The sequence below is a fragment of the Ruditapes philippinarum genome, unplaced genomic scaffold (assembly GCF_026571515.1).
Source record: "Ruditapes philippinarum isolate M1 unplaced genomic scaffold, ASM2657151v2 ctg429_1_1_1_1, whole genome shotgun sequence".
NCBI classification, from domain to species: Eukaryota; Metazoa; Mollusca; class Bivalvia; order Venerida; family Veneridae; genus Ruditapes; species Ruditapes philippinarum.
Window position 1 is genome coordinate 217,015 of NW_026855416.1, and position 12,724 is coordinate 229,738.

The 12,724-nt window shown below is 33.9% G+C and overlaps 1 protein-coding gene across 2 annotated transcripts; it reads left to right on the forward strand.

Moving 5' to 3' along the window:
* The first annotated feature begins 85 nt into the window (after positions 1 to 85).
* Positions 86 to 5,201, forward strand: LOC132743210 (uncharacterized). 2 transcript variants are annotated; one of them, XM_060731739.1, is made up of 2 exons: positions 86 to 258; positions 3,358 to 5,201. In XM_060731739.1, exons 1-2 carry the CDS (start codon positions 231 to 233, stop codon positions 4,749 to 4,751), a joined length of 1,422 nt encoding a protein of 473 aa, XP_060587722.1. In that variant the 5' UTR covers positions 86 to 230; the 3' UTR covers positions 4,752 to 5,201. The 2 variants fall into 2 exon arrangements, with proteins under 2 accessions (XP_060587722.1, XP_060587723.1); XM_060731740.1 differs by lacking the exon at positions 86 to 258 and adding an exon at positions 505 to 599.
* The last annotated feature ends 7,523 nt before the right edge of the window (positions 5,202 to 12,724 follow it).

The following is a 12,724-nucleotide window of genomic DNA, read 5'->3' on the forward strand; positions in this document are numbered from 1 at the left end:
ATAAATGTCAACCGGTAGACATTTTGTACTTTCGGTTTCTACATCCATGCTATTTAAGTTTCGTTTTCGATGTTTTGAGTGGCTTTTTCCGGTGAAAGCTGTACAACAGTGATGGATGGTACAAGAAGTATGTAAATAAGGCGAGTTGTTCCGAATGAAGATAAAGGATGACAAAATATATATAAATAGTTATCTGAAAATTAGGAAAATAAAACAAGAAATTTGTAAATATGAGTCTCTCTAAACTTACAAAGCGAGGTTGGTATCTAGCAATTACTCTCATGTTTTACAATTTATTTTCTGAAACACAAGTACTTTGATTGCTTTTTTTTCTTTCGTTTTCTTAAAAAAAAAAACGAAAAAAAAAACCGCATCGCTATGTTTTGATTCATATACTTCGGACATCATCGGGACTTCAAACGCTTTCAGATAAACATTTGTTCGGTACATATCGACTTAAATCAACATGCTAGTTGAAGTAACCATTTCCGTTTTGTGTTTGTGAATAGAAATTAAACCGTGACAGCTCACAAAGCATAAAGGGACCCTTTTCCCCCGAGGATAAATACAACTCATTTTTGAGATGTATACAAAGCAAGGTAATAAGTTTAAGTAATGAAATCTAGTCATTAAATTTTGAAAGCTATTTATGCGCATAGTCGTACAACATACTTCTGTAGTATAGAGATGATAAATTGCTATATTTCTTAATCTTTTAACTAGTAATGAATTAATAAAGATGATAAAAATGATATTATTATCATTAAATAATAATTATTATAACTAGAACTCCGCGAGTCGGATGTGTCGCCTTGTCAACAGTAGGCATTTCTTCTTGTATACAGGTTATTTATGAACACTGCTTGTGCAATGTACATGAACCGTTAGCTTTAGTGGCATTTGAGCTGATTGTTACAATGTTACGTCATGTTTAATAAAACTGTTATCTTAATCAAAAATAAAAAGGGGCAATAACTAAAAACATTAATTTCAGAGCACCAGTTCTCAATAGATCTTTTATTCTAAATAGTTTCAAGTCAACAGATTTTATGTTTTACTATTACCACGGTACATGTTCCTCCTTGATAATTTGTGTCATAATCAATAGAATTAATACAAACACAGGAACTATAAAATATAATCAAAACATTAACCAAAAACTTAAAATACGCTTTCATACAGAAAACAATTGTAGCAAACGTTATAATAGATGACAAAAAGTTGGACAACAAAAACCACCAAATTGTCCAACCAAAGGAGGAACGACAGACCGTGAAAAGCAACGAAAACGAAAGAGCGACAATTTGAATTGTGACATAAAGATTACATTTACAATTTACAAACAAAAATATACGATGATTATGAACGCGTGCATGTGTCATTCCCTCATAGGACAATAAACAACATTTTCATTTACTTTCTTTTTCAGATATTTTGTAATATATCGAAATGCATTCAATAATTTCTTTTATTACATGCAGCCTATTTAGAGCTTTGTACACATTAAGTAAAATTTGATATAATATAATGGTAACATGTAAAGTTATGATAAAATACAAAATAAATAGATAAATAAATAAAGCAAGAATGTTAAAATTAGTGTCACTATAAACAGATCTTATCTTATCTTATCTTATCTTATCTTATCTTATCTTATCTCATATCATCAATGTATATAATTTTTATTACAAACTGTTCATAAGTAGTAATAAAGTTCAAAATAAAGTTATGATTAATGTGTAAGTAATGCATAATTAATGAGTTGTGTGTTAAACTACAAAAACATTTTGATTTGTTAAATTGATAAATTAAATTCAATATACAGTATAAGCTATAATTAACATTTAAGCAATACATAGTTAGTATTTACTTCATTATGTTGAACTAGTGTCCAAACTAGGATTTAATTTATTAAAGATTTTTTATTACTTAAATAAATACATAATTTGAAAAGAAGATACAAACTTTAAGTAAATTATGTTCAAATTGTGATATATATTACTGCTAATTTATATTTAAAATACATCACAATATGTTTAAATGGTGTCGTAACTAAAACAAACACATTTATTTATCAACAATTATGTGTGTAACTAGAACTATCACTAAATGTGATTAATACCCCCACAAGACTGCTTCGGAAAATGAGGAAGTTACTAGTAACAGAATACCTTGCAAAAGAACTGAAATAGAGTTATTGTTATGGGCAATTAAAGATAGTATGTATATTATTGTATGTTGCAATTCCTTTCAATGTGGTTGACCATTCCAAAAAGAGTTACGCTTCTTGAGCACTGCATTTCCTCTCATTGTGCTTGACCATGGAATGAAGTTTTATTGAATTCTAAACATTAGTTTTTAAGTTATGCACCTGACAAGGAAAAGTATCAAAGGGCAATAACTCTGTTATTTGTCAAATAAGGTTATTGTTTTTTTGTGCACTGCACTTCCTCTTAATGTGCTTGACGATTGTATCAAGTTGTATTGAATTCAAACAAGTAGTTTTCAAGTTATGCTCCGTCAAGTAAAAGTAACAAAGGGCAATAACTTTGTAATTACTTTAGATTGAGTTATGGTCTTATGCACTGCACTTCCTCGTATTGTGATTGACCATTGTATGAAGTTATATTGAATTCTAACCATTAGTCTTCAAGTTATGCTCCGGACAAGGAAAATGCAACGGACGGCTGGACCGACCGACCGACCGACCAACCACCGAGTGACTCCTATATACCCCCAAACTTCCTTTCGGGGGTATAAATAATAATGAATAGTATTTAATTTTTACAAGGAAACACATGGTTAAAATTATAACATAATTATATAAATAACACTTTCGACATTAATATTCAACACAAACAAGGATTGTAAACTTGTTCATAAATAGTTACCATCTTATAAATTCAGTTGTACTTAATTAAATGAATATAATTCTTTAAAAGCTTCAGAAGTAATTTTCAGATTGATAAGTCTAACTAATATACATATAAGGAAAATCAATGACCCACCGGGGCGGGCCAATTTTGACCCTAGAGCTTAATTTGTTAAAATTTGGTAAATACTCACTAGACGATGTTTCATGCTAAATATCTAAACTCAACATTTTTTTTTTCATATACGGATGCTATATTCCAAGTCAAGTTTTAGTTATCTTCGGAGCCCATGAAATGGACGCCTGTCGGACGGACGGACTGAAACTTTTCGTGAGTGTTGCTGTAAGCTTATAGCTTCCAACACAATCGAACATAAATAGATATGTATAAACTAAATAATAGTATAAAAATGTTTCTTAAGAATATGACAATTTTAATCAAAGCAGTATATGCTAAATTATCTATGATCATTATATTTTTCCAGGAGACAGTACCAAGAAAGGTGAAGAAAATGTAGAAGATTTTCTTAAAAATCTTTTTAATGAAGTACTAGTAGAAGAAAGATGGGCATCAGAAATATCCGACTTAAAAAGTGCTATGAAAGAAATAATGGAGCGTTTCGTTATTGAAGCTTTCGAAACAACTGATGAGGATGAAAATGAAAGTTTGAAGAAGCAGTTAAAACCAGTTGGAAGTATGGAAGATGGTACAAGCATATGTAAACCTGACGAATTTGATTTCATTTTCGAAATTCCATACACTGGCTATGAATCAAAGCCGTCAGCTAACCTTGACACAGTTACTTTTCCAGTCAATCACTCGCCTAGACTTGTTGTTAAGCCAGGTGATATGAGATTTCGTCGATTGTTTCGGGACGGAGCTGAAGTAAAATCTACAAACTTCTTACAACATTTCGGTATGAAGTTCAAGAAAGCAGTTGTTGCTCTAAGTGAAGCAGAACCTGTCAGAAGATGTGGTTACAGTTTACAGATGCGTGATCCGAGTTGTCCTGGTTGCTACAGTGGATTTCAAGGACCAGCATTTCATCTGCACAATCACTTGGCGTGGATTTCTCCATCTGGTGAAGAGCATTTTGTTTCCATTGACTTGGTTCCAGCAGTTGTAATGCAAGATGAGGAACTCTGCAAACAGGCGCCAAAGTTTGACGATAACGACACGGACGCTAGAGAGCATGGGACCCGCTCGAAATATTATCTAATACCCATCAAGAGTCGATCGATTGTCATGTCTTTGAGGGTATTTATTGATGGAGAGAGTGAAAAGAGGAAAGACTTCGCTACTTCAAATTTCGCAATATCATTTGTTGAATATGAAAATGATATAATGAAGCAATGGAAAAGAGAAACGTCGTTGTACCATAGTTGGTACATTTGTTACACATTATTGAAATGTTTTGGAACAATTAATCATAGCTGTACTGGTCACGTTAATATAGAGGAATCAGGGAATGCGTCAATACAAGCTATAACACCCTTTTCACATCCAGAACACAATGAAACGCTATCGAGTTACGCGTGGAAACTTTTGATATTTGAACAAGCAAAGATATCCAACGGGGAACGACTTTCTCTGTATACTTGTTTTGACTCTATTATATCCATGCTTCATCCAAGGAACCTCAGCAGTATCTCAGAGGTAAGGATTAATTCTTTCTGGTGCCAAGAAGTAATGGAGACGGTTTATCTCAGGCAGAAAAATTCAGATCAGAGTACGGATCTTGTTGTCAAAATGGCCGAGTTGAACTCGCTTATACAAGACATACAAGATGATGAAAGATACAACTATGATTTTTACAAGAATAAACTTTTCAAAATTTTCACGAAACTGGAAGAAGCTTTATCAGAACATGTGCCTTGAGCAGTCGCAATACCACCAATAAGGTACAAAGAACTTGATTGAAGTTTCTTAGTACCGTAGAATAAGAATGTAAACGTATTTTTCTTGACTGCCACAAAATCCAACATACAAAAAAACAGTGCCAATCAATATAGCTCTCATAGTATATGGCAATCGCAACTTCTCGCCACTTTACAACAAACTTCAGATGTGGACCTCGAACAAAATAGTAAGATTACAAAGAATGGATACGGCTTTTCGACTTAACATGTAAACAAAAAGAAAAAATGTAGTAATTTAATGCTGGGAGCTTTTATCTAAATTTATTTTAATCAATTGAATAAAAGTCCACCTAAATTAAGGAAATATTACAGTAAACTGTTCGGTATGCTGTCAAAACTCGCTTTGATAGAATTGCTTATGCTTAACTTGTCTAGCTATGTTAAATTGATAAAATAGACACAATTAAAATGCTTTTTCATTTTTATTGTGTTAATACTGAAAAACAACGAAAGTCATCAAATTGTCAAAAAATGTTATTGTTTACCACTGTTTTGGTAAATTGCTGGTGATAATTTTAAAGTGTGCCATACAATTTTTGCGTGACTGAATCATAAATTAGCCTTATTTCATCTGATATTGTGCAATGAAAACTACTTTGTACACAATCTTAAAGTACAAAAATCATATGGTATTTTGTAAGGGGGCAGGGGACATATTCGAATGATGGCCCCGGTCAAATTTTTTAATAACTCAGACATGGTGTTTTGAAGGTACTGATAACTTCTGATATTTCCTTGTCATTGTAATTCTTTCTTGTTTGTGTGTAGGAAATGAGATATATTTTTGGGTTTTTACCCGAAACTAAGCATTTTGGTAGCTTTGTATGTATTTCTGACTCTCCGAATGGAGGTGAAAAAGTTAAAAATCAAGCTTTGACAGTTGGCGCCAAACAAGTAAGAAATTTCAGATAAATTTTGTGAAAAATCTAAACGTATGACAGACACTTTATTTGTCATTTCTGAAAATGCCATAGCTTGCACTGCGTGTTACTGGTATTTTTAAAGGAATCGGGCGGATTCTGGAGTATGCTGCACTTTCATGAAGATTGCCCATATTGGTATATTTTTGGTGTGATTTTGGCTGGGTGGGGGTAAATATAAATTGCTGTCAGTCATTTTTTGAAGGAGCAATGCATGCAAACTATTATTTTCTTCAATGTATGTCATATATCATTGAATAATGCTGTGCAACTGGTTATCTGCCTGTGAAACAGATTTTGAAATATTTGGAATTGTGTTTCTGGTCACACTAAAATACAAAATTTTTCATTTTTAGGTCCCCTGCCCCCTAATTGATGGTGGTCATATTGGCGGCCATCTTGAATTTTTGTACTTTTGCCCGGACTGCGTAACTTAAGAAATGGGTTTGTAAGAAACTGCAAACAATATGCTTTATAATAGCAATGTTTCTTTTTGTGATACAGTAAATTGCAATGAAACCCCGCCATCTCTTGGACTGATGTACTTGTATGTCACATAATTTGGCGGCTGTCCTAGATAACAAACCAGTAGTTACCAATTTCTCTCAACGTGACTGACTACATATCCAAAAAGCGATGAGAGTGAGAGATCACTGATCATTAGATTTAATGTCCTAGATCAATTGTCACACAGAAGCAACACCTTGCCCGAGTATCTAACCAGCGGCCACAGGGTTACTTATCTGAAGCTCTCCCTATTGTGCTAAGTGTGTCGACATAACGTATATGAATCAAGGACATGTTATCGCTTTTAAATAAAATGCATGGCGTGTTTGATATCAGTTTAAAAAATAATACAAATTAAGGACAATATACTTTTTAACTTACAAGAGATTGGAAGCATATCCCAACAAGAGGGCCATGATGGCCCTGAGGTCGCTCACCTGTATATAGGCCTCCCCCCCCCACCCCACCCCCCCCCCCCCAACGTTGCAGGGCCAATTTAACCCAAGGGCTTTTATTTGCACAAACTCGGTAGACACCCATAAGAAGATGTTTCATGCTAAACATCTAAGCTCTAGCTCATTGGGCTTTTTGAAAGAAGATTTTTTTTAAGTTTTTACTATACACATATAGTTAAAAACAATGACACCCCTGGGGCCGGGCCAGTTTTGACCCCAGGGCTTTTATTTGAACAAACTTTGTAGACACTTACTAGAAGATGTTTCATGCTTAATATCTTAACTCTAGCTATTTGGGTTTTTTTCAAAGAAGATTTTTTAAGTTTTTGCTATACACATATAAGGAAAATCAATGACCCCCGGGGCGGTGCCAATTTTGACCCCAGGGCTTTTATTTGAACAAACTTGGTAGACACCTATTAGAACATGTTTGATGCTAAATATCTTAGCCATAGCTCTTTGAGTTCTTTAAAAGAAGATTTTTTAAGTTTTTACTATATGCATATAGGGAAAATCAATGATCCCCCGGGGCGGGGCCAATTTTGACCCCAGGGCTTTTATTTGAACAAACTTGGTAGACACTTATTAGAACATGTTTCATGCTAAATATCTTAGCTTTAACTCTTTTGGTTCTTTAAAAGAAGATTTTTTAAGTTTTTACTATATGCATATAGGGAAAATCAATGACCCCCTGGGGTGGGGCCAATTTTGACCCCAGGGCTTTTATTTGAACAAACTTGGTAGACACTCACTAGAAGATGTTTCATGCCAAATATCTAAGCTCTAGTGATGTCATTTAGCTGCAATTTGATATATAGCTTTATATAATTTACGCAAGAATGACTTTGCAATTTTGACTTATACTTGACTAGGGGCATTCGGCCGATTTGGCGAGTTCAACCCCTTGTCTATATATTATATATACAATATATATATATTTTTTTTAAAATTACTTTTTTACACTATCCCAACACTGTGCTGGGTCCATGTGACCTTAAACCGGTGCTGGGGGTAGGGGGCGTGGACAGTAGCTTGAAATTATTCATCTACCGTTCATGAACAGGCTCATTCACACAGAGTCTTAAACATTTTAAATTTTGTCGTTTGTGGCCTTCTTTAGGAATTCCGTTTATTCTTTATTTGATTTCTTGTATTCAGACTCAAACGTGTCTCTGAAACAAATTGTCCATTCAAAAATAAAAAAAAAAGAATCGTAGGCCCTACTTTGAACAGTGCAGAAATTTTGACAATGCTAATTTTGACCTATACATCGATATAAGACACAACAAATAAAAAAATACTATATAAAGTAAAAGAAATTTGCTACATACATTAAGAAGAAATGTGTGTGTCCATTTGTTATCTAACTAAAGTAAGGCAAATGGTTCATCTACAAAAAGGGGAGGTAACTTTGCTGTGTACTTCCATAGTAGTAATGACTCTGTACCTTATCAGAACATATGTGGATTACGGAAGTATTTAAAGGTTCAACATTCCCACAACCAACTTTCAGGGTAAATTTAATTAAAACTACAAAAAGCAGGTCGGATCTAAATATTCGGGAAGAAAAAAATCCTGAAATAGCCTATTTCTTAGTCACAAAGGGTCATTATTCAAAAACACACACATTTACTTTAATGGGATACATTTCAATATGGAAATACCCTTTAATACTAGGATCACCAAAAACTGGCATCAGTATTGAGGCTAATTTTACTTTAATTCCTTTAACAGAAGCTTATTTTAAAGGGACTCCACTTAGGTTAATTGACATGATTGGACCAGGAATAATTTCGTGAAATGAAGGTTCCATTTAACTTGTTTTCAATCATTCGTTCATTCCATTTGCCAGAATAATTTTTTTCTGATTGTGAGTATTTTTTCAAAAATTGAAAATGTTTTAACGCTTTTTATTCACAAACATTAGCTGACTATATTTATTAAAGGGACTTCACTGAGGTTTTTTGACATGACGGGACTGGGAATACTTTGCAGATATTTGAGTACCACGTGATGTAGGTCTGGACCAATAACTTGTGTGCAAATGTTCATGTTATATCTATAGCTCGTTTTTCTATAATAATCATTATTACTTTGCAGAATGACCAAAAAATGAAAAGCGTTACAACGCTTTTCAGTCAAAGCCGGCTACGAATCAGACAAAAACTTAATCTTTCAATTTAATTCTTAGCATATTTCTTTGTTATCATTTGCTGTTTTTTTCCATTTTTCCATTAAGTGCTTCACTTAATATTACGAAGATTTTTAAATTTAAGTTTTTCGGCATTTGGACCTCGATGGAGTTCCTTTAATTATCGTTTGCATATATTTCTGTAAATTTAGTGCTTTCTGATCTATGTAAGATATTCAAATTTTAGGCTTTTGGACCATAGAAGAGTTGCTTTAAAGTTACATCTCTGAGACAAACCAGAAAAAAATCATCTAAACGTCTGCTGACATTATTATTACCATTAAGCCTCTATTAAAGAAAAACAACGTTTAGAAATGAAGTATAACACATGTATATAAATGATATTTGTTTGTTTCTAGTGATCATTTTTGATCACACTGAAAAGTATTACACTTTAGAAGTGTGAATATGACAAATTATATATATGTTTCACTTCTTTACGTCACAAAGTATGAAAGGTTTAGGTCCAGCAAAGGGACGTTTTGAATGAAAGATTGCATGGATGCTGTTGTTGTTATATCCGGTTACCACCAATTAAGTGTGGCGCCGTTATAAGTCGCAACAACGCTAAATGTCGCACTTGGCGCAAAATGTCGCGCTATTGCCGCAACCACCGCTTAATGTCTCAAAATATTATGCCGTTAAGTGTCGGTATGTCAATCACCGTTGACTTTATAGACGTAGGGTTTTTCTTCATATTTCAGGTAATGTCAAATAGCATAAAATTTATGGACTTGTAGAATTTGAAATAACGTTTACTGTGTGTCATTGAAAAGTGAATAAAAAACAAAAAAAAAAACGTTATGACGTCGCTTCCGGTAATTTTATTATGTTTTGCACCGATGAAGGCATATAGCCGAAACGAGAAGTGCTTTACTTGATCGCACATTTTTATCTAGCCAATGTTTACGAAGAAGATGTTCACATTGTAACAATATAATTGTTGGTTCACAATTTAATAGCAGCATAACAGGTAGTTCTTTTGATTTACACAATGATGTTAACTGTACTACGCGTAATGTAATTTACCTCATTACATGTAAAGGCTGTAAAAAGCAATACGTAAGTCAGACTTATCAAAATGTATCATGCAGAATGAATAAACATAGATTTGATATAAGAAATTGTGAAGTAAATCCAGTTTCACATGTTGCGATCCATTTCGGATCAAACGATAACAAGATATGTTTGTAAAACATGTATGCCCCCTATCGGCAGCCAATTTGTCATGTGATCAGGTTATTATGCATGACTTCTGACCCAGTGAACAAGCAATTAATAAGGGTTATCTAGTATCTACTGGTCATGACTAGTCACAAGGTAATAATTATTGTGACCCCATAGGTTGTGTGCAGCAATTAAAGTTATTAAAATCTTACCAAATAATATATACATAAATTTTATGAATCACATAGGCCTCATTAATGACAGCCAAGTTGTTATATTACATAAGACCTTCAAATGTGTATACCAAAATCACATAAAAATATCAACCAAGGCAACTTGAGTTGATGAGTTATTGGTCAGAAATGGTTATTAAGTACAAGGTCACTATGACATTGACCCCTTGACCCCAAAATCAATAGGGGTCATCTACTGGTCATGACCAATCATCATACCAAGTTTGAAGTTCCTAGGCCTAAGGGTTCTTTAGTTATTGATCGGAAACCATTTTTACCTACAAGGTCAATGTGACCTTGACCTTTGACCCCAAAATCAATAGGGGTCATCTGCTGGTCATGACCAATCATCATACCAAGTTTGAAGTTCCTAGGCCTAAGCGTTCTTTAGTTATTGATCGGAAACCATTTTTACCTACAAGGTCAATGTGACCTTTACCTTTGACCCCAAAATCAATAGGGGTCATCTGCTGGTCATGACCAATCATCATACCAAGTTTGAAATTCCTACGCCTAAGCGTTCTTTAGTTATTGATCAGAAACCGTTTTTACCTACAAGGTCAATGTGACCTTTGACCCCAATATCAATAGGGGTCATCTGCTGGTCATGACCAATCATCTTACCAAGTTTGAAGTTCCTAGGCCTAAGCGTTCTTTAATTATTGATCGGAAACCGTTTTTACCTACAAGGTCAATGTGACCTTGACCTTTGACCCCTTGACCCTAAAATCAATAGGGGTCATCTGCTGGTCATGACCAATCACCATACCAAGTTTGAAGTTCCTAGGCCTGAGGGTTCTTTAGTTATTGATCGGAAACCGTTTTAACCTACAAGGTCAATGTGACCTTGACCTTTGACCCCTTGATCCCAAAATCAATAGGGGTCATCTGCTGGTCATGACCAATCACCATATCAAGTTTGAAGATCCTAGGCCTAAGCGTTCATAAGTTATTGATCGGAAACCGTTTTAACATACAAGGTCAATGTGACCTTGACCTTTGACCCCTTGACCTCAAAATCAATAGGGGTCATCTACTGGTCATGACCAATCACCATACCAAGTTTGAAATTCCTAGGCCTAAGGGTTCTTTAGTTATCACTCGGAAACCATTTGGTCTACGGACCGACGGACCGGACGGACCGACCGACAAGTGCAAAGCAATATACCCCCTCTTCTTCGAAGTGGGGGCATAATAAGTGTTCATTGTCAGATTTTTCATTTTTACCTATAGAAATTATAGAAAACAACATGGACCGGTTATGTAAAGAATCTTTTTGGATTCATAAATTAAATACTATGATTCCAAATGGAATAAATAATAAAGTATTATTTGATTTAAAATGCGTTACATTAATATTAATATGTTTGTCTATTATCTTATTTTTATTAACACTGTCTAATAGAAATCTGTATCACTGTTGATCCATTTTAATTCATGTACCAGCTTTATTTATAGCATAAATATTTGTTTCTACATGTTATCATAGTTTTGCCGCTAAACGCCATAACGTTTTTCGCGCGTTAAACGCGTGTTCCGTTATGACGTCGCTTCCGGTAATTTTATCATGTTTTGCACTGATGAAGGCATATAGCCGAAACGTTTGCAATAAAATTTAATTACTGAATGTTCGTGTTTGTGTGGCTTGTCTGTTTATTTCATTGAAAAGTATTCATTTATGCACCTATCGCATCGATAACTCTTCCATCTTGAGAAAATATAACAAATGAAAGTTTAAAGACATGATAAGTTACATACACATAAAGGCAAATTGAAAACCGTATATTAAAATTTGTTTAAACTTTGATGAGATTAGGTCAAACGTAATTGTGTAAATATGACAATGGTTAACAACACTACACCTTTACACTGCTGGAATTAATTTACCAGTATAGAGATACATGCACATGCAAGCCGAGCTTGCAAACTGAACCGGTTCTGTAATTATGGATGACTAACTTTAGAAATTTCTATCTTGATATTTAGTACAGTCCCTAGGGGCCTTTTGTGTGCAAAAAAGGTCCATGGATAAATGTTATACCAATGTAAAGCTAAATGTTTGAAGTTTACAAAAAATTTGGGTAGACATGTCAAATCATGGTACGTTTTGAGAAATCCAAGATGGCCGCCAAGATGGCCGCCAAATTATTGAAAAATGGCTAATACGCAATTTATATGATAAAATAAGTTCTTTTTTGTATTTATTTTGGTACAGGTGATGTTAAAACTTCACATCCTATTGGAACAATATGAAAAATGGTCCTTTTCCTTTTTCTTATACATATACTCTTGTTTTCATAGAGAAATTTTGCTAAAAAAGCATGAAAAAGTATCAAAAATCGACATGGGGCTGGCATTTTTTCCTATCAGTCGAGGCATAGTGGTGAAAACTAATATTTTTACCATATTATACAAAGACCTAATCAACAACTTACTAATTGTACCCTTATTTTTATTTT

What these genes read in the sequence shown, in the direction of transcription:
- LOC132743210 (XM_060731739.1), top strand. Translation starts at nt 231, where the DNA reads ATGAGTCTCTCTAAACTTACAAAGCGAG. An exon ending in CTCTAAACTTACAAAGCGAG is followed by an intron (nt 259 to 3,357) that starts GTTGGTATCTAG and finishes ATATTTTTCCAG; the next exon opens with GAGACAGTACCAAGAAAGGT.